Source organism: Anticarsia gemmatalis, chromosome 7 (assembly GCF_050436995.1).
Source record: "Anticarsia gemmatalis isolate Benzon Research Colony breed Stoneville strain chromosome 7, ilAntGemm2 primary, whole genome shotgun sequence".
Lineage (NCBI taxonomy): Eukaryota > Metazoa > Arthropoda > Insecta > Lepidoptera > Erebidae > Anticarsia > Anticarsia gemmatalis.
The window spans coordinates 10749556-10772409 of NC_134751.1; the positions used below are offsets into that span (position 1 = coordinate 10749556).

Sequence of the window (22854 nt, forward strand, 5' to 3'; positions counted from 1 at the left end):
AGACACTAATCGATACATAGCGCTCTATTTACCCGCCATTTATAGAAATAAAACATGACAAAAATTGGCGGCAGCCGGCAGTGGCGGTACGCGATATCTGTCATTTTACCGGAAACTTCGCCCGCTAACTCAACAACGCATTTTTAGTCAGAAGCATAAATTTGGATACAATTACGGTGAAATCAGTGATATTTCGTACAACATTTGCCTCGTGACAATGGCGCCAAGGTCTGCTAAAGCTAAGGTATAGTTAATTTGCCTTACACGTTGTTAAAACTATCATTATTTGCATTGAATTTACAAACGAGTTTCTGGGTACGGACGGGTTATTTAGTTTGGACACGCTGTTCTATTCTCTGTATACAAATGCATGTAACATCAGCAGTTGAAGCGCATTATTCTGACTTGGAGTTATTTGTTTTTAGGTGATATTTATCATAGGTTTTGTGTGCCGTGCTATGATAGTCACTTATGCGACAGGCTTAGAGAAATATTGTTTTCAACTTGATGCAACGGTTTTATGCCAAGATCTTTAATTGATAAATAGAGATTCGCATCGATTCTCATAGATGCGGTAAATCCAGAACATTTCGTCGGCTGTAGACGCTTGATTACATTGTAGGTACAACATATTACTTTAACATCGAGCCCCACATGCTGTTATGAAGTTGTTGGCGCCATTACTTGATTATTGTTACTGATATCGTCATTGTTATGCTAAATTATACTATGGTATTGTAGTGAGCTACGAAAGCGCGCGAATGCATTACATTTGTGTCATTGTTACTACAAAGGCATGCTTATCCTTTTATCAGCCAACTACTCTTGCAACAATATCTCTTGCTAATCTTAATATGAACTCTTACAAGGGTCAGTAATGCTAATTCTATCATTCTGTTAGGTTTTTAGATATTTTTTTTTATTTTTATTTATTCAAAGGTTAGTCTGTATCTACAAGAGGCATTACCAGTTTACATAAGAATGACAATAGATGATACTAGTCAGTTTTATATTGATGTAAATCAGTCTTTCCCAAAGTGGGCGATAACGCCCCCTTGTGGGCGATGAAGATCTAGAGGGGGGCGGTGAAGGGCTCAAAAAAAAATGAGGGGCGCTGAAGTGATTTACTTGGCGATATGAAACTTCAGTTACTTCTTATTTTAAAATTAATTGAAATTAAAATTCTCCTACTACACAAGTACACAATATCCATTTTTAGTTTACATTTTTATCCTATTTTGTTGTATGAATATAAACGTTCACAACGCTATTTATATCTTAATTAAGATATTTAGTTAGGTATCAAACACTGAAGAATATTCGTATCTTCAAGTGTCGCAAGTGAGGTCCCCACCTCCGAAGACACAAACCGAACGCATGATTATTAATGTAGGTACCTAATCTATCTCTCTGGTAAAAAAAGTCTCGTTTAGAAGATAGGTTTAAATAATCTCCAGGTGAAACTAATACATACGTTATTGAGGTTTATAAGGTGAAAAATAAATGGGGGAGCTACAAAATAACTGATTTTGAAAGGGGGCGTTAGATGAAAATAGTTTGGGAACCTCTGATGTAAATAAACCAAATGATTTTGATAATTTATTCAATCAAAATTAAAAGAAGTAGCATATATTTTGTTATTGCAAACACATTAATAGCACATCTATAAACATAAAGATATTTTTGCAGAAAGCTGCGGATGTTAAAGTAACAGAGAATGAAGCACCCAAAAAAGGTAGAGGAAAGGGAAAAGTCTCTGAACCTGAGCCTGAAGCTGTAGATACACAATTAGATGATAAGCCTGTGCCTGTAACAGAAAAAAAGACAACTAAGCGTGGTAAGAAAGCTGCAAGTGATGATCTTAATGAGAAAAATATTGATGTAGCTCCTCCAGCCAAGAAAGGTAGAAAGAAGAAAGTAGAAGAAGTTGAACTGCAAGACAAAGAACCTTCAAATGGTGATCAATCAGCAGATGAATCTTCTGGTCAGGCGGAGGAGAGTGAACAAAATGATGAAAATGTGGAAACCAATGGTCATAACGAAGAACAACCTAGTTCTGGTAGAGGCAGAAAGAAGCACACAAAGAAAGAGGCAGCACCTGAAAAGGCTGAACCTAAGTCTGGCAGGGGTAGGAAAAATGCTAAACCAGAAGCGAGTGAAGATGGTGATGCTCCTGCACCAGAAACTGTTGAAGAAAAGAGTAAACCTGCTGGCAAAGGAAGAGGTCGAAAACCAGCTAAAGTTGAAACTGAACCAGCGGATAAAGACAATGAGGAAGAAGAGAAACCTGCACCTAAGGGCAGGAAAAGGGCCCAAGCTAAAGCTGCGCCTGAAAAAGTAGACGATGAGGATGAGGAAAATGACGAAGAACAAGAAGAAGAGAAACCTGAACCTAAGAAAAAAGAGCCTAAGGGCAGAAAGGGTAGAAAAGCACAACCTAAAGACGACACAGAGGACAAAGCTGATGAGGAAAATGAGACACCATCCTCTAAAAAGAGAAAGATGACCAAAAAAGAAGAGAAAGCCAAAGGTATATTTTTATTTTAGGATGAATAATAATAACATAAGTATTTAACCATGATGATGATTAAACCAAGCTAAAATATTTTGATTTATTGTTTCAGATGAGGAAGAAGAGGTTCCTGATGTGAAGCCTGTTAAAGGCAAAAGGGGACAAAAGAAACCAGTGGAAACTACCACAGAGACTGATGAAGAACCCCTAGATTCTAGTGAGCCCACTACAAAACGTCGACGCAAAGTAGCTGAGGAAAAGGGTAACTAGTACTATTGATTAATTTAAACATTATTGACAATTATTGTTTGTATTAGGTACTATGATTGTTTCTATAATAAATAAATCTTTTCTAAAACATATATGTTGAATGCTTTATTTATTTTTATACCTATTTTTGACACTCAAATACCAATTCAACTTAGTGCATCATGCTTGGTTAAGTACACACAAATCAGTGGTTGTCAAACATTTATTTATAGCAATGGTTTGCCTTTTTCTTACTTTAATTTTTTGTGGCCCTGTCTAGTCAAAGATATAATACAATACTATTCTAACTTAGGCTCTATGCCCATATCATTCATAACATTATTGGATGGTATTTAGATAAGCAAAATTTACATTAAGTACCTAATACATGTTATTAGGACTGGATGTTGTCCACCTTATTAACTGTTGTTTGTTTGACAACCATTGTGTATAGTAGAATATAAGGCAAACAGATTATTTCATAGTAAGCTAGTACTTAAAATATTCCTTATGATTTATTTATTATTAATACTGGGTTTGCATTGAGGTGACTAACTGGGTAAATACAATAAGTTTAATTCACTTGAATTATTACTTCATTATATTGCATGCCTTCTTGTATAAATAAGTGGTAAAGTTTGATATTGAGATACACTTTTAATGATATAGGTTATTAAACAGGCATTATCATAAAGCAGGCATGAAATTAACACCTATTCACTTCATGAGTAGGTATAATAAAATCACAACGAACAGTACTTATTTCGCTTCAACGAAGTACCTACCTGATATTTAGCTCAGGGTAATTTTATTATGCCACAACAATATTATGTTTCTCAAGGCTGTTCCAGGTCAATATGGGATCTGTTGCAGTCTGATAAACTTGCTCAAGTATATGGGATAGTATATGATAGTGAGTGCATTTGTGACGATACCTTTTGTTCAGTGCCACTTCTGGCTTGACCACAATTACGGATACGTATTGTTGAAGGGGATACCTAGAAACTTAGAACTCATTTATTTCTCACATATTAACCTACAAGGTTTTTACACAAACTTTAATTATCATCAGAATACTTCATGCTTACTTCATGATATTAGAGTTCGCAGATGGGATATTATTTGAAATATTAAGCCTAAGTAATTATATTTTTATCTGCATAATTAATATAAGCCAAAATTTTCATATATCGCAAAAGAAGTGTGCAAGTACTTCCAAATGTTTCATACAAAAGTTATATTTCAGCTACAGAAGACACAAAAAAGAAAGCACCAGCTAAAAATAAATCTGTAACAGATTTTGAAGTTCTAGATTTTTCTAACACCTCTAAAAATAGTAACAGTAAAGAATGGAATTTCAAAATATCAAGCTGGAATGTTGATGGGATAAGAGCATGGCTTTCTAAAGGCTGTCTCGAATATTTAAAATATGAAAAACCCGACATTCTATGTTTACAAGAAGTAAAATGCTCACAAGACAAACTGCCAAGTGAAATAACAAATATACCTGGCTATCACGCCTACTGGCTGGCCGGTGAAAAAGATGGTTACGCTGGCGTAGGCATTTATACAACAAAACTAGCAATAAACGTCACGTACGGCTTACAAAACGAAGAGTTAGACACAGAAGGTCGTATAATAACTGCGGAGTATGAACAATTCTATTTGATTTGTACCTACGTGCCCAATTCAGGGCGGAAACTAGTCACACTTCCTAAAAGACTGCAATGGAACGAGGAATTTCGCAAGCATGTTAACGAATTAGATAAGAAGAAGCCTGTAATCATATGTGGAGACATGAACGTTTCGCACAAAGAAATAGGTAAGGAGTTATATTGCTTCGTTTTTTTAAGTTTTATAACTTTCATCTTGATAGTTACATTATTGTATTGAATATTGACTTTACATGTCTCAAATACAATTGCAGATTTAGCGAACCCTAAAACAAATAGAAAGAATGCTGGGTTTACAGATGAAGAGCGTGAAGGAATGACTGAACTACTTGGAGACAATTTCGTCGATACTTTCAGACATTTGTATCCTGACAAAACAGGCGCCTATACATTTTGGACTTACATGTCCAACAGCAGAGCTCGAAATGTGGGATGGTGAGATAAACACATTTTTGTAATGTTAAGAAAAGTCGACATGTTTGTAGATTTTATAATCCCAATTTTTGTTCCAGGCGTTTGGATTATTTCATAATTTCAAAGAGACTATTACCAGCTTTGTGTGATAACGTTATAAGAGATGGTGTATACGGTAGCGACCATTGTCCACTATCGCTTTTCCTGCACTTAAGCAGCGCTGAGAAACCTAAAGAATAATTTTATTGTACTGTTTATTTTTGATGGTTTTATAAGGCATTTTAAAATCAACAGTAAAATGTACCTATAATTTTGTATTGTATTTGACGCTCTACAAACAATAAATATGTCTTACCTCACCATGCTGGTTTATAATTTACTCGCTTACATCCTTAACCATAATAGGGTAAAGCACCCAGTCAGCCTTTTAGTGAAAATGACAATTTGATTTAGCCATATTTTTAACATTTACAACTAGATGTAAAATCATTAGTCATTGTATGAAAGGTAATTTATTAAACTTTAAGAAAAAAATAACAAAATATCATATTCATAAGATTATTATGGAAAAAATCCACATTGAACAAAATATGGCACTTTTTACCAGTAGTCAGCCCCATTTTGCCACTAGTCAGCCATGTCTTACCCAGTAGTCAGCCTCTTACATACTCAATACAAATGTTCTATTTTAAATATATTTTTATTGAAATCTCCAGGAAATAAAGCACATTTGCTATTATACCATGCAGTACAATTTATACATCCATTAATTTTTAACCCCCGACGCAAAAAGAGGGGTGTTATAAGGTTCGACGTGTCTGTCTGTGTGTCTGTCTGTCTATGGCATCATAACTCCCGAAAGGATGCAGTGATTTCAATTTAGTTTTATTTTAATTAAAGGTGACATATGTGCGAGTGTTTTTAGACATGCTTGATGAAAATCGGTGGAGCCGATTAAAAGTTGTAGTGGGTTAAAGTGGGGAGATTAACCGAATGTCTGCAAATTTACTCGGACGGGGTCTCAAATGGCTTCGCATGCTGAGAATGCTGGTGGTGGGAAAGTAAGAATGGCTTAACCTAACCACCAACCTATAAAAAGTATGAAATAAATAAATATATTGTGAAATCGGGGGTTTTCAAGATTTTAATTTATAGTTATTAGCACTCAGGTAATTGATTTCTAAATGTTTTCTAGTTTATCTTTCTTCTCACGGTTCACAGCGATAAAAGTTTATTTTCTGTTCTTAATTCCTTCTGTTTCTGAACTCTCCCCAATCTACAAAAGATGCTCTCTTCTATTAAACTATTTTAGCTTTCTTGATGTGTTGATACATAAGTCAATGGTAGGCTAGGAAATAGAAGGTAGATGATAGAAGTAACTGGTATCATTCCTTTCTTTTCTCATTTCCCAAAGTTTCTTCGTGTTTCGGAAGGCATGGTAAATTGTAGGTTCCGGCGGGCATTCAAGGATCTCTGGCAATTGTTGCCATTAGTCAGAAGCTTGAAAATCTGATAACCAGTCTTATGGTAGTCGTGGTATAGCCCAGATAACTGGGTTGTGGAGGTCATATAGGCAGTTGCTCCATGTAAAACACTGGTATTCAGCTGCATCCGGTGAAACTGGAAGCTGATTCCAGCATATCGTGACCAGTTTCTTAGGGCAGTCATTTGTTTTTGGGAGTGCACTTAGTCTAGCTTAATGGTACGGGGCATTTGTGCGACTATTAAACGATTTCGGACTTGTAGTGTCATAATAATGTGTGAAATGCCAAGTAATCGACTCGTTTCCATGATTTTCATAACATTTTTGATCGCCACCATAGCACATGACAATTATTCCTCTTTATACAGATCTTTTGGTCTTTTTGATATGATACTATTCGAAAACAAGTAACTAAGTTTTGTGCCAACATAGCCGTCCACAAATTTGAACCTTAATGAAAGGATTTAAGACCCAATTTCATTTAGCAAAACTGACGGCCGACTATGGGATATGTAGGTCTAATGGTCGGCCTCATGAAATTCACTGACTTTATATGCGGCCGACTACTGGTAAAATACTATTTTTGTCTTAGAAGAGTTTAGCTCAACGCAATAGTTAAATTGAGAACTATTCGCCCTGTTAATTTCAACCACATATATGAGAATTGCAAAAAAACCAGTAGTCAGCCACTCATGGCCGATTACTGGATCAACCTCATAATTTGGAAACCCAATAGTCGGCCACGTTAATTTATAATACAAAAGACAAATAAAACGCGTGCAATGCATGATTTTATCGAAGATAAACTATTAAATACTAGCATAAAATATCAATTCGTTCCATATTGCATCAAATTCATTTAAAAACATGCCAAAAACTAAAACACGAATCCTTAACAAAAAAATAGTAATGGCGACGTTTTTGGCCATGTCTTTGATGGCAGTTCATAAGAATGAGTGTAACACGTTAACCTGCCATGCTATCGAATCGTAATTGTGCATATTAGTCAATAAGATTATACAGATTCGATTAATGATTATTTTATTGGACTTTACTATTTTCGACACTAATTATATGGATATAAAGCCTGTAAAGGCTGACTACTGGTTGGGGGCTGACTACTGGGTGCTTTACCCTACCTACAGAAAAACTATTACCAAATTTATTTGATTCAAATTCATTCGAAATTAGTCAGGCCATTACTGCAAACACGTTTATTTTTACCATAAAGATAATTAGGTAATATAAAGTCGTATCTTTTCTGTAGACCAAATTATTACTCTCCTTGTTGATACGTGCATCCAGCACGATCATCTTCACCATGATGAAGAATAAAAAAATACTCGATAGGCCAGCTTAAATTAACCAACGCTAGGTACCTATGCGTATGCTGCCAACCTTTATAATCTAGTCCATTACTATCTAGTATGTACCATAAACTATATTGCAACAAATTAGTAGAGCCCTGTGTACAAGGTTAGCAGTTGGCGAGGATATACATTATTCTGAAGATAAAGCATCAGTGACTTGTTTGATACTTTATGTTATTTATTTACAATTAAAATTATACGTAGGTTCAATTTAGATTTAAAGGCATCATAATTGATAACATTTGATGACTAAAAATATTTTTACTCATTGGAATTACTCGAATTTCTAAGAAGCTAACAAATGCAATACTTTCCTATTCTTTCTCTAATTTAAGATTCGGATCTCTGTAGACGTAGTTCTCTATAACGGGCGAGCCAGTTTCTGCACAGATCATTTGTGTGCAAGATCTACCCAAATTCAAGTAAAAGTGCTCTACTTAGACCTTCAGGGCATATTTGACGGGATAATTAGGTACCTAAGTATAACTTATTGACTTGGTCGACGAATACATGGATAGGTTTTGCAGAAACAAAAAAGACAATTTGCGTAAAAAATATATTAAACTGCTATGAAATAACGTGTAAAAGCTAATAATAATAACTTAGTAAGTTTAAGGCACATGCAAGCAACGGCAACGGTTCTGGGTTGTGCTGTCGTACGGTTTACTCTGCTGCACTGCAATCAACTTTACTTTTGTAAACTTAACAATGACATATGTTGACCCTTGCGGCGATATTTCATGTGGGCCTAGAACAAAAAAATATTTTGTTTAAATGCAGCAGTAAAATCTCGATCATCAACGATACCTATACAACAAAAAATTTTAAAACTTGCACTTAAAGGTTGTTTACATGTAGTTTTAACTTCCAACATATAGGTGTGAGAAGTGGTGATAGAATTAATAAAGAGTAGATATTTTTTTCTAGTTAATTATAACCAGTTATCATAGTAACTACCCTAATAAGACTTAAGTTTTTTGGGAAAGATCAAACATAAAACATTTTTTTAATCAAAATCCAATTTTTCGCACCATATTCAAATGAGGTTTGCAATACTTATATATATTATTAGGATTGCTTATATATATATTAACTAATAATAAAAACATAGGTACCTTAGCTATTTGTGCAAATGGCTGCCGCATAAGAACGCCATAAGCTGTAGTCAAGTTATTCAGAGCAATACCCTCTAGCTCCTTCAACCCAGAGCAGAAAAGATCAATACCAAGTTCTAGGCCAGTTCCAAAATCACACTCATCTAATGCTATACTGGCATTGGTCACAACTACTTGCATATCTGACAAAATTTTATCCTTTTCTACTTGTGACTTGGCGTTTTGTAGATTGGTAAATATCTTTTTCAGGTTTGCTGTGGAATACATAAATACTTAATTTCTCATGACAATTCAATGTATATAAAGTATTGGCCATGATTAACATATGTACTGATGAAAATGTTGTAGAAATATTACAGAAATATACATATAGGAAATCAATAAAGTCTCCAGAGTTCCTGACAATGGAGAATGTTACTAGGTATGCCAAATCGCTTGAAATTTTGACTCAGTAAAGCCTGTACATGTACATGAAAACTAGTTTTTGTTTTAGTCAAAAATACCAAGTAGTTTTGATTTTACAAGCATTCAAAGTTTCAAAAAATATCGAGTCCCGCTAACAGCGTGACGTCATAGTACACCATGCCGCGCGGGCCGCGTCCCGCTTAATATCAGGTCTACAGCCGTAGATGTAATAGCTTATGCAGTATTTTGTTGTGTTTTCGTCTGCTTATTACATTTAAAGTGTAATAACAGTAAATATTATTAAAAAAGACTATGTGAGCCATACTTAGCGTAATGTACAATGACGTCACACCGACTCGCGCGGTTACAACTTGTTTTACTTATAAATCGGAAACTAATTGACGTATCAAAGTAATTCTTTCACTAGTATTTTTTATTTTTAACAGAGAATATGGAGAGCTAATAATCCAAATTTGTTAACATTCTCCATTATTGAATTTTCGTGAATATAATTAAGGTATAACATTTGCCGTGATGCAGGATTCGAACCCAAAACCAGTCTCATTTATAACTGATGAACTAATTAAGCACCTAGTTAAATGGCTGACTAATACTATATGCCAAGAATTATATATGACTAGCTGACCCGCGCAACTTCGCTTGCGTCACATAAGAAAGAATGAAAAAAATTTTCGCCGTTTTTGTAACATTTTTCGTTGCTACTCCGCTCCTAATGGCCGTAGCGTGATGTTATATAGCCTAAAGCCTTCCTCGATAAATGGTCTATCTAACACTGAAAGAATTTTTCAAATCGGACCAGTAGTTCCTGAGATTAGCGCGTTCAAACAAACAAACAAACAAACAAACTCTTCAGCTTTATAATATTAGTATAGAAGTATAGATTGAGTCATTATACCATCTGTTTCTGCCAAACGCCTGTAACCCACTTGAGTCTTCTTGTTGTAAGGCACGGAAATACCAGCTCCATGGAAAGTCTTAGTCACAGTTTGTGATAATCGTTTTTTCATACTCAACTCTGTTAGAGAAATATTATTTTGTTCAGCATATTCTTTTATTTTGTCCATGAGTTTTTGACATGGCATTGCAGTAAATGGTGAATTCTTCTTTTCATTTTGCAGATAAAGACTGAAAGATAAAATAAGATACAGAATAATAAAAAAAATTAAGTTTTCTCTTTTACTACTTAAATTAATTAGAATAGAATTTTGTGAAAAATACTTACTAAACAGCTCCAAAGATATTCTCACTTAGTAGAGTAATGTGATAGCCTTTAGCACTGTCATTACTAACTAGAAATGCAGTGTCTTGATCAGGTGAGTCTCTGTAGTAACCTATGTGGTACTCACTAGATTTCTTTTTTAAAACAGCCTGTGGAATTGAATGAAAAGTATAATGTTACACATGTGAAAAATAAGAAGAGAATCAGACTCATCTTTAGAAAATAAAGGATTATAATATTTGGTGAAGTAGTTTATAAAAGCTATAGTTGCATTTTGTGTTGAAATCCAACTGAATCATTAAAACTTGCAGTTATATCTGTCTTCTTTATAATCTTACAAGTTTAAATAACTTTATTGTTACCTTCATTATGGTAGTTGTTAGTTAAAAAGATGCCAAGTGTGGCTAGTTAACATGTTAAATTAAATATTGTGAAATAAATAGAACAAGCAGTTAAGTATTAAGCAGGCTGTTACGATGCACTTATGTTTAACACAAATTTCTTCTTATAACATACTTAATAAGTGGTGTGTGAATATTATCACAACACACTAAATTAGTTACAAGCCACACAATGTACCTGAAATTCTGGTGGATCATAGAAGTATCTCCAATGTATCAAATACAACTCTTTGTCATCCAATATTGGTAGTTTACCTAACAACAAATCATATGGACCTATCAACTCTAGGTTCACACCTTTTAGTGAGTCCTCTGCAGAAGTTCCAAGGGCATCAATGAATTCAAAGAATTTGAAGAAGTCATCAGGCATATTGACCAAAAACAGTTCTTTGAATTTACTTTTGTCAGTGGTCTTATCATAGTATGTTAAGTCTTTAGGTAGATCTACACACAATTTCTTGGTTTCTTCACTTTCCACTTCAGTTTTACATTCCTCATTTTCTACTTTGTTTGTAGATTCTTCTACTTTATTAGTAGATTCTTTTACTTTGTTTGTAGATTCTTCACTGTCAGATTTATGTTCTTCATCAAGTTTTTTACTATTGGTACTAGGCGACTGTCTATCTGCATTCCTTGTATACGGTGAGTAACGACGCTTATTACGATTAGCTTCTTTCCTTAATATAGGCGGATGTTTAAATTTCTTATGGTGATCGGGATTTTTCTGATAACACTTAGATCCATATTTACAGACAGTTCTTGGATCACTAGCATATTCATCCCAACCATCAGCCATGTTTAGTAAACTTTTTTTCAGGGGGGGGAAAAATAAAACTTTACAAACTTTAGCAAAATGCAATATGCTAAATTGTTACCGGCTGATCGGTGACAGGGATAAACTGACAAGTGACAACTTGACAACACTAAACGTCAAATCAGTGTGACCAAATTTTATTTTGAGAATTCATTTTCGTAGAAGGAAAATTAAAATGATTTGAAGTCAAATACTTCTAGCTTTATGTCGTAATGTACAACATCATTTTTCATTGTAATGATAATAATGGTTTCAATCTTCTTCGAAGTTATAAATTATATATTTAGTAACCTAGTTGAATTTGTTATCAGTTAGTAATTAAGTACCTAATAAATATCTATAGGTACTTAAATAAATCAAAGCGCTTACAGAAGTTTTACCGACGATACTATAGAGCTGAACGACGCGTTTAAGTAAAAGAATGAAGAATTAAGAGAGTGTTTAGACGTAGAAGAAAGGATAGAGAAACCTGACAAAAATAATCACGACTAGGAATTACTGACCTAAACGGACTAACTAACACAAGTTATCTACCTATCCTCTAAAACTAGTTTGATAACAATGAAGAATATGTTTTAATCTACAGGATAAATCCACAGGAAAAGTAATGAAAACCGTTTACGAATACAGTAGGTTTCATGTTATTAAAAACTGAAGAATATAAATACAGGTGTGGCCAGAGTGACCAGTAAATAAATTTCGATTTTCATCAATCACATGTGGCGACACTGACGTCGTGAACCATAAAATCAACAGCCCTACAAAAATCGTGATTTTTCCCAACAATTTCAATAATTTTTTGTGACATTCAATTTGTTCACAGTGAAGTTCTTTTTAAACCTTAATTTATAGAAAACCTTATAGTACACAATTAAATGGATAAATATTTGATTATTTAATTGATACACCTACAATCAGTGTTTTATTTATTTGTAATTTGAAATAATGAAGAGGTGATTTTGTGAAGATAAAATTTTCAAACTGATTGGTGCATTTGAATGATTACAAATTCTCGCTCGTTTATAAATTGGTGCAAAATGTAGTTATTTCTATTTTAAGTGTTTTCAATGTATGGGTGTATAAAATTTTACAATAATTTGCCAAGGACATGTACATATTAAATCATCGTAACTCACGACGTTCTTCAATTTCTGCGGGCGACGAATCATGCTATGCTACTGGTAAATATATTTTTCAATGCATAATTTCTCATTTTACACATGGCTTTCAAATTAAAAATTGCAATTAACAATATACCTATTTAAATTATCCTAAAATCGGATAGGATATGATAGACCATATTCCAATAAGACATGAAAATGCACTAAAATCATTCACATTATAATCTTTATCCATAACTCATTCACAGGAATCTGCTTTTATTGTGTAGATACAGGGATTTTTGCAGGTACTACTTTGTTGTTCTCTTCCCTTGTTGTGTCTGATTGGCTGGCTTTTTAATTCAAAATTAATTAAAATTACAGTCTATAGCAGTGCTTAAAAAATTACAACAGATAATTTTATTATACATATTTATTTTTAGTATTTCTAATTATTATTGTCACTCCTTTATCTTTTTTAATAAAATTATTTCTATACAAGTTCATGCTATGTTTCCATAATCTGATAAAGTCATTCATTTTACATACAGAAAGCCCTCCTTTATTGAAAAATCAATCCTATCTGTTGAGCTTTCCCTTATCAATAAATGAGATAACATATGAATTGAGTGTGCTTGTGTCACAATGGTAATTTAATTTGCAGTTCATGTATTCTCCAGTGTCTAGATCTGTAAAGTGAAGTATGTATTATTATTATCAGAAAGCTATATTAATAATCAACCAGTCAAAGTATGTAATGATATTAAGCAAAATGCGTGACCCTTGTAAATTATTTTAACATACAGATATCTCAACTAGGTATATCGTCTTACCGGTAAAGTCTCCCTAGATTCTGTGAGGTCACAGTATAGCCATATGATCTCTGTCTGATTTGACTGGAGAATAACCCAGTCTAAGTATTTTTTTTTGTATTAACACTTTCTTTCTAAGATCTTTTGTATTTGAATTTTTTATTTAAAAAAAATACATTTATGTAGTTTTACTTTTCTAATGCTTATGATTTTACAAATTTGGAAAATTTAAAACAATTGATAGATCATTATAATTGTGATTTAATCACATAGTCTTCTGATTCTCTATGTCCAGGTCTGTACAACTGTGTTGTTTTTTAGTGTTGGTCACATCATGTGATATCCCAATAAAAGTATATTTAGTACACATCTCAAGATGTTTTTATTATGAGTTGGAAATATTTTATGACGCCTGCTTAGTCTGTAGCGACTATACAGTTATTGAAGTGAATCTTCAATAAAACTGTATCTCCAATAAAAAAAAATGTTTAATGAATATAAAAAGATTTCACTGCTTGATTTATCATAGCTTTTGTAAAGTAATGTATTACTAATATAATTAACACTCTATCCACCACTTCTGACAGTGGTTTTCATACATTTTACTCAAGTTCGTCTATTAGATAAGCTAATCAATACTCAATAACTCATGATCCTTAGCTTTCCTTACTGATGTAATAATTGTGAAAATATTTTTGTGTTTTTATTATTCATGTTAAAACAATTAAAACAATTTGATGATGTAGGTATTATATCCCGGGAAAGATATCAGCTTCTTTTTCAAAAACTAATTTTAAGAAAATAAAAATACCGAGAATTCACTGTTTTTACAGAATACAGATATTCTGTAAAAAAAATATGGTAGTTTAAAAAGTTGATTTTCGGCCACACACAACATAGTGTTTTGTAGTTGCTCATCAAAATAATACAGTCTAAATAGAGGTATTTTTATCGATTTCTATTTCAGCTAAAATGCAGTTAATTTAAAGTAAAAGGCCCTGCAATGAAATACGTATACTAGGTATTATTTATTTCTTACAAAGAGCATGCAATGCACATTGAATCAATCGAGAAAAAAAAAATTCCTGTAAAATTATGCAAAGTTGAATAAGGTGCGTATCATGATGTCTTCGCTTCTATTACCAGCTAGATAAAAGTTTTCTGGTGGCTGATTGTTGCCTGAAGTATATAAGTACTCGAAAAATGGTCATACCTAGCAGGTCGGGAATTTTAGTTATAATTTATTCGCATTCATGAGAATTACGAATTTATTATATCTCTTTTCGTTCCATGGGTGGTGCTTCGCGATTACACGAGTCCTATAAGAGTATTTTAGTGTTAACACTTAGGAAATTCTCTATTCAGATGACTTTGCAATCCATTTAAGTTGGCTTCTAAATATTCAGAGCAGAATACATCCCTGTTTTTAAGGTCAACGCCCATTACGGAGGACCGTCTCCGGACAGACATGTTACACGCGGTAACCCCTTTCATGGTTGGTCCTACGTCGGCGAACGATGTACCTAACTACATGTAAAACTGCGTGTGTTGGTACACTATTAAATATTTACGCACTTGTTCTGTATCCTCCAGTAGATCTGGTCACTTTATATCGCTGTGAGGAAACAATTATTTAAGTAGGTCCATATTATTGCAGTAGCATTATTTGAGCCTGTTAATATAGTTTTTTGTAAAAGTTTAGTCAATGTAGAAACAACGATACAGAAGTCTAATCAATGAAAGTAATTGCCGTTATTTTTATCTTCGCTTGAAATGCTCATAATGTCAATAAGATTCCTAGATGTCTTTTACTGCCATTGTCAATGATTCATAGATGTCTTTAATTGCTGTAGATCGGGGCAAAATATCCGTTATCTCCGCAGTTATTCATTTAGCGTGAATGCTAAAAATTAAAGGATTGACCCACGCCTATCCTTGAATTTTCAGGTCGAGTGACTTGAGCACCGGTGCTCGTACAAGGCTAGTTTTTTTTCGGATGTATACAGTGAAGCGCATATTAGCGCCTTGCGAAGTTGGAGCATTATAATCCCTAAGGTGCTTTAAATCATATCCTGGATGTCTCGAACAGTAGGTATAACGACTTATCCCAAAAAAATATGACTTAATCTCGCGGGCTACGAAATAGCGTTTAACAATCGACTTTTAGTTAGTTAAATGACTAATGACTATACATATTATTATATCGTACCAAATATGGAATGTTGCTAAAAGATAAGTAATAAAAAACTTGGTATATAATTAGGTCTGTTTAATAAGTGCATTCTGGATGATCGGCTCTCGTATTTTTAATTGACCGTTTATATTATTTTTAGTTTACTGTTTGACGAAAACACAAACCAACAGCTTTTAAAAACAAAAGGTACTAATCAACTTTATACAAAAACATTGCTATCTAATCTACGAGGCATTTTTGCACACAATAAATGTAGTAGATACAGAATTTTATTGATAAAGGCCTTTCGGAGCCTACACTACTTACTTTCCATTAATTCTGATCATGATAACACCTACGTAGTCTAGACTAGATGATGGAAAATGTTTGTGTAAGATTGTCGATGTCGACTTAAGTGGACCCCAGTATCAGTTATCTATCTTCGTATATTCGTCCCATATTATACCTAGTATTTTTTATATTTTAGCGATACTAAGGTTCGGACCTTATGATTCATGTCGATAATTTCACTATAAGCGCACGGTAGGTATGCACTATGTTAATATTTTCTTGTACGTCTGCCAAATCATACAATATTTAACTATTGTGCAGCTATCGCCGAAAACCCACAACTCTGGAATAACCTAGTACGTTATATTACGTCCCTCGGGTGTGCCTTTTACTTTTTGTTAAAATAATATAGGTCGAAAATAAACTATAATCACTCCATAACAACACTTAAAAAAATCAGCTAGTCTTACCAAGCTACGCGGGCAAGCTCGAAGGGATTAGATAGAAACAAATAATTATTCTGAACTATTCGTTTTGCTTTATAATCTAAAGCGTAATGTATGTAATAACATTGACTGCGGTTTCAAACCGATTACACATAGGGCTATCAGTGCAAAAGCAATAATACTATATATTATGTAGATCCTAGAACAATTCGCTTAATACCTAGGTGTATTTTACAATACACTAAGTTTATGTACTATGCTTAGTTATATTTAAAAATATTTTAAAAACATGAATGCTATAAAATAATGAACACACAAAACTTGTGATAATAAGCTGAAATCTTAACGATACAAACATCGCCCATATTGTGGGTAATGATTTGAGCTGTTACTCCTTCATGAGTGACCGAGTGCTCCACCTGCGTCGCTATATTTAGTTTCATTGTGTGTTGGGTGTAATACATCGATCTGGTGTGCAATTTAGAACTGTGTACCTACTCCTACGTTAAACACGTAGCTATAGCTATAGGACGAACCGTTAGGCTATATTAAAACATTTTCATGGCATATAACATCCATCTAGGTGTATAATCTTTAGCAATGTGGAACAGAAGAGTAATGCAATCCTTTGTTTACTGCTTAAATTTTCATTATGGGATTCTATCAGCTTACTCAAACTTTTGTTTTAATAAAAAGCTTCAAATTATCATAATGCTTCTACGTTAACCATGTGGTTTCCGGTTAACCACACACAGTCACACTCACACACTCACACACTCACACACTGTATAGAAGGTCGAAAGTTAATTTATAATTAACTTGGTAGCAGAAAGTACATAATATTTTAATATCTTCTTGATTTAAAAGGCGTATTACATTTTTCATAATTTACGAACATTTTAAACTTTTTCCTAGTTATTTAAGTAGGTAGATAGGTAGATATAATTTCCATTTCAGACCTAACTAGATTGCTTGCCCGCATTATAGGAGCAGACAGTTCTCGCTCAGCTTTATCCTGTTTATTTGAGTAACCGTTCATTGTTTTAGGCAGCCGGTGTTTTGAGAGCTAAATACTTGTCCTACATAACAAAAGAATACGTAGCACATTGCTATTTACTCTCGTACGTATTTTTGGACATCAATTTACTCTCACAGTGTGCCCTTCCCCATTTTATAATGATTACCCATCTGTTAACGCTAAATAGGGTAGAAAGCTGCTTAAATTTATAGAAAATCTCAGCAGAATATCATTTTGAAGAGATAATTGAGTAACACATAGATAATTACAATGATTAGTGATTACGTATTTTGTCTGGTAAACTGGTAAAGCAAGCGTACATAACTATACAACTAAGTTTTCAAAACATCACAATCGGAGTCTTCATCAATTTTTTTCTGTGTTTATCATGAATCTGGTTCCGCGTTTTTTATTTTGGATTTCATAAACTTATACTAAAAAACTTAGATCACCATTCTACTACTGCTTAAAGAATTTCCTATGCGCAGTTAATGCGGTCCTCCTTCAGACACCTATCCTGTGAAAAAAGCTCTAGATAACTTGTCTCAGTATTTTGTTATTTTCTCGTACAATAGAAAAAAAAGAATACCTACTGCCACGCCATTGTTGCGTGTGCCCTTATTTGTTCCCTTATAAATTTTTCAAAGCATTCTAGTATTTCTAGTTTGAGGAATGTTTTACGAAATTGAAAAAATAATAACTCAAACACAAAAAATAAAACAAAATAATATTGGTAGTACCTACCTTCCACACTGAACTAGAAATAAGTATTATGTAGATTAGATCATATTTTGGACCGAGAAAACAGTGAACGATATTGCATCTTATTGTTTCTCAGAACTTAGTTTATTACATGAATATATGTATAGAATTCACTAGGTATTTCGTTTTTTTCTGTTATTGTGGAGAATCTCTTCCTCCATGCCCCTTTCTTCTTAAGTCCACAGGCACGGTTTATGAAATAAGGCAAACAGACCTTACGCCAAAATTCTAATCTAACTTGGCATTTTTGATGATAGAATTCCATCTGCGAAAATCTGTTGTCGTAAACTTACAACTTAAACGTAAAACCGTACAGTAGGTTTGGTTTTGTTGTTAAAGTTAAATTAAAATTTCCATACATTTACCAGGTAAGAATAAAATAATCCTTACGTTATAACCAATGCACAGTTAGAAAAATCTACTCTTCAACTGTACCTATTCGCTTAAAAGTAAATTTATTATTAAATTCACGATACGACGATTCAAACGAGCACGAGTTACGTGGTCCATATTAAAAAAAAATTGCAAGTGAAAAATCTATTTCGTGATAAGCCTTGATCTCTTTGTGTAGTAACATTTAGCCAACATGTTGGAAAACTAATGCGCAGAAAACGTAACGAAACATTAATGTGAAAATTTGAAACCTACAAGCTATTTCATGATATACATGCCGGTGTCCCAGATATGTCGGGAGCGCAGTCCAATGCAACTGGCGAACGGAAATCGCCTAGCGACAACATTGTTGTGCGGTCTACCTTGTTCGACTTTGGATATGGGTGCCTACATAAGCCAAATCCACACGATCGATTTGAAATACTTATATCTTTCTAAATAGTAATACCTCTTCTTTGGTCTGTTTTTTTACACAATTCCCTGTTTACCTAGTTTGTACTATAAAGCACTCTCCTCATGCATGAGAGTTTAAAAAGTAAAATATTTTTTCCTCTCTTGTTCGCAGGCGATGAACGTTTGACCGCGCGATGGATCAGCGAGATGGATGGAGTGGCGGAGAGTCGGTCGCGACTGAGAACTCTACTGAAAGTTCCCGAGCCGCGGAACGCGACCGGGTTCGAATTGAGTTCTACGCGACATATGACGTCATGACGGGCGTACGCATAGCCGCCACCCTTGGCGGCTTCTTCGCGTTAATGGTTTTTCTGATTGTTTATAAAAGCCGCAGTAAATCCGTGAAGGCTTTAAATGATCCAAAAATAGTAGAACTGGCCGAAGCTGTCGTGGCCGAAGAACAAGCTGTTGAGGAGGAACGCCAGCTCACCGCAGCCTTGGAGGAAGCTCTATCGGAGCGTGCGCGTTCGCGTACTTCTATAAGCGAAGAACCTCCTTACGTACGTACGACGCGATTCGCATCATACGGCGGGGGTTACGGCAGCTTATTAACGCCACCACGGCGTTTATCGACTATTCGCGGTGATTCACTTCCTGGGTCAGCTCTACGTTTCGCTGAGCGACGTGCATCGGCTGGACCCCGCGATCGACGTTTAAGTTCAGCGACGTGTTCGAGTTCAGGAAGTTCTTACTTGGAGAGACGTGGTTCATCAGTGGTGTGTGCTTTGCCTGAACGGCGTCTATCACCATGTCCTAGTGAGCGACTTGCGCCTCTTGCGTCTGTTGGTAGTGTAGGGCCGTCCTACGCTGTGGAGTGTGAGCTAGCATCAGTGGGTCCAGATTCAGTATTCGCGGAAGATGACGCGGACTCCACCGATGATGAGGTGGAGCAGTTTTCAACGGATAGTGGTGGCGGTGACGCGACGATTATAGGTGAATGCACAGAGCTATCAAGTCGTCCGGCACCACTTCCGTTGAGATTGGACCGCGCTTCTCATTCGCGCGAAACGTTGTTCTAGTCTATGCTGACGATTTCTAATCGTTCAGCTGTTACGTGTTAGTTGACAAATTAAAATATCGACTTTGTTCATTCCTAAATAAACTACATAATTTATTTGTATTTTGACATATCATAGGATGTGACGAATTTGACATATCATTTGGTTTTAAATCGCCAAATTGAAATTTTATTCATTCAATAACACATTATTATATAGTCTTATCTTCATTATAGTATTATCTTCATTATAGTATTATATTGGTCATCTATTGCTTCTTGTTGCGCGATTGAGTGACTTTTTGCCATATTTCTGCTTATACGCACGAGCGCTTATATTTAATTAACTATTGAAAAGAACGAAAGTGTCGATATTTTAATATGTGATAATAATTTATGTAAATAATAGATTGTTTTTGTTGATAAATAATTGATGTTTCATAATGTTGATGTTCCCAGACCACGGCAAAATTATATAATCAATGTACTAATTAATGATGTATTATGTTGCATAATATGTATACATAGGTAGCAAATTAGTTACATTTTGCTAATGCCAATTTGTTTTGCTAACAGCTGATCAGTACAATAAACATAATTACGCATACTTACCTAATACCGCTGGTATTCACCATAGTGTTCGATTCGATGTAAAAGTAATATGTAAAGATTTGCCGAATTAGTCACTTGTAGTTACATTAAATTAATGTAATTATTTAATATAATAGTTTTCGAAGAATTTATGACTTCTGTAAATTGCCACTCTATTTACAAAGTTTTCAACTCTACCGGGCTAACCGTCGACCTCACTGAAAGCGCGGTTGACGATCAAACCAAGTATTGCCGACTCACATGGTGTTTGTACAATGTAGATATTAACTTGTTAGGGTAGATAGTCGTCAGTGAAGTCAATTGCGAATGTGTATTTGTATTATAATTAGTATTACTACAGTTTTACTTAGAAATCAAGGGCACACAAGACCAATACGTCCTTTGAACAATAATTTGAAGTTGGAAGCGGCCTAAGATGTTGCTCGTACCAATGTCACTTTCCAAGTAAACTGCCACTGTTCTTGTTTAGTAACAATGTTGCTCGGACACCGGGGTTTTATTGATTCTGCGTGTTTCGATCCCGCCACAGCCACACGCGGGCCCAGTAGATTGATTACGCATAAGACGTTTTTATTACGATTTAGATTTACGTGTTAGTTTATGTAATGTTCGTTGCTCGAATTAAAAAGAGCTCCCTGTAGTCTGTAAAATGTTGAAATGTATGTAAAAAAATTGTAAATATAAAACACAACTCATTAATTGTTTTATTTTTTTTAACAATCGGTTAATCTGCTTTCCATATACGGAAATAATGATTTTACTATTTATATTTAATTAGGTACCTACATTAACGTGAGTAGGTATGTATTAAAGTATGGTCCAGTTTCAACTCAACGTGTGCACTGCCTATGATGGTACTAACTAATAAATCTAAGTTAATATGATGTACTTAACTGCGTTCCTATAAATTATTGTAGTACCTGTTCTAAATAATTATCCAAATGGAGGCAAAGGTAATATAGAATAATATAACCCGCTGAGCACCCAGGGGAAGGTTGTTTTATATGTACGACATCCGTAAGTGCCTACCTTTGGGATACCGGAAAATCAGAGGCAGACTGCGGCAAAGCGATTTTGTAATTGGTATATAAGTAATCTTTTTACATTCGATGCCCACGAAAAGATCAAAATGATAGCTACAATGTAACGATGTAAACATATATCAAAGAAAAAATAAACAAAACTGAAGTGTTAAAGCTCACTTCAATCTGTAGTACGCAGTACTGCCTACCTATTATGTCGTTCAAACTGGAGTCGTAAAGTTTTACGACGAACATTCAGGTAAGACGGAGAAGTAAGTACTCGCTAGTGTTTGATGTTTCACGAATGATTAAATATGAATAGAGAAAAAACGAACGCTCTTTATGGAGGGTTGAAGGGTCCATTTACTATAAAGTCTGCTAAAATGTAACCTCGTTGGATAAAATGAGCCTTAGGTACCAATATCTTCACCATCTTCATCACCAAAACAAATCTAGATTGGTACCCTACACAGTTCTTCCCACACGTGACGATCTCACATAAACATATCTGATATCATAAAAGAGGACGCTAAAATTAGGCAAATGTTCTACAGTTTTATGTACCTACTCTTTAATAAGAAAACAAAAATTTCTTAATGTGTAGGTACCAACGCACGTAATTTAGCTCCTGCAAAAAGTGTATTTACAATACTCAAGAAAACCCATCTATTGGCATGTGGAATTATTAAAATAATGGTACATAGGTTTTCAAAATAACATAGTAAAAATAGCTATTTAAGTAACAACCATACATTATAATATATATAGGTAGGTACTACTGTAAATGGAAAATATATAATACAAAAACTCGTATAAAAGAGAAAACTTTTATTTTAATTCAATGTTTAAATTCCCGCAAAAATCCTTATAAAAATTGACACAGAAATATTGTTCGAATATCATAATCAAAATGAATCCGAGTGACGTGATAAGTACATTATTATAAATTTTGTTTGTTTTAGGTACATACGAGTTATGACAGAGTAAACACAAAACTAATCTCTGTTGTTTAGTATTGCTAGTGCTTATGTTTGAACAATAAACTTAATACAAGAAACGAAACATTATGGTTGACGACGGAAGTACGGATAAAGTATTC

At 34.2% G+C, this 22854-nt stretch overlaps 3 protein-coding genes across 3 annotated transcripts; 2 read left to right on the forward strand and 1 right to left on the reverse strand.

Moving 5' to 3' along the window:
* The first annotated feature begins 43 nt into the window (after window positions 1-43).
* On the forward strand, window positions 44-5208 carry Rrp1 (Recombination repair protein 1). Its single transcript, XM_076116047.1, has 6 exons — window positions 44-244; window positions 1690-2530; window positions 2625-2774; window positions 4008-4583; window positions 4689-4869; window positions 4947-5208. Exons 1-6 carry the CDS (start codon window positions 218-220, stop codon window positions 5086-5088), a joined length of 1917 nt encoding a protein of 638 aa, XP_075972162.1. The 5' UTR covers window positions 44-217; the 3' UTR covers window positions 5089-5208.
* Window positions 5209-8243: 3035 nt separating this feature from the next.
* Window positions 8244-11756, reverse strand: Hpf1 (Histone PARylation factor 1). Its single transcript, XM_076116048.1, has 5 exons — window positions 11041-11756; window positions 10465-10610; window positions 10138-10367; window positions 8817-9070; window positions 8244-8449 (listed from the first exon to the last, which is right to left on the reverse strand). The coding sequence occupies exons 1-5, from the start codon at window positions 11656-11658 to the stop codon at window positions 8390-8392; spliced, it is 1308 nt and encodes a 435-aa protein (XP_075972163.1). The 5' UTR covers window positions 11659-11756; the 3' UTR covers window positions 8244-8389.
* Window positions 11757-12395: 639 nt separating this feature from the next.
* LOC142973992 (uncharacterized) lies at window positions 12396-21432 on the forward strand. Its single transcript, XM_076116049.1, has 2 exons — window positions 12396-12857; window positions 19237-21432. Exon 2 carries the CDS (start codon window positions 19259-19261, stop codon window positions 20141-20143), a length of 885 nt encoding a protein of 294 aa, XP_075972164.1. The 5' UTR covers window positions 12396-12857; window positions 19237-19258; the 3' UTR covers window positions 20144-21432.
* The last annotated feature ends 1422 nt before the right edge of the window (window positions 21433-22854 follow it).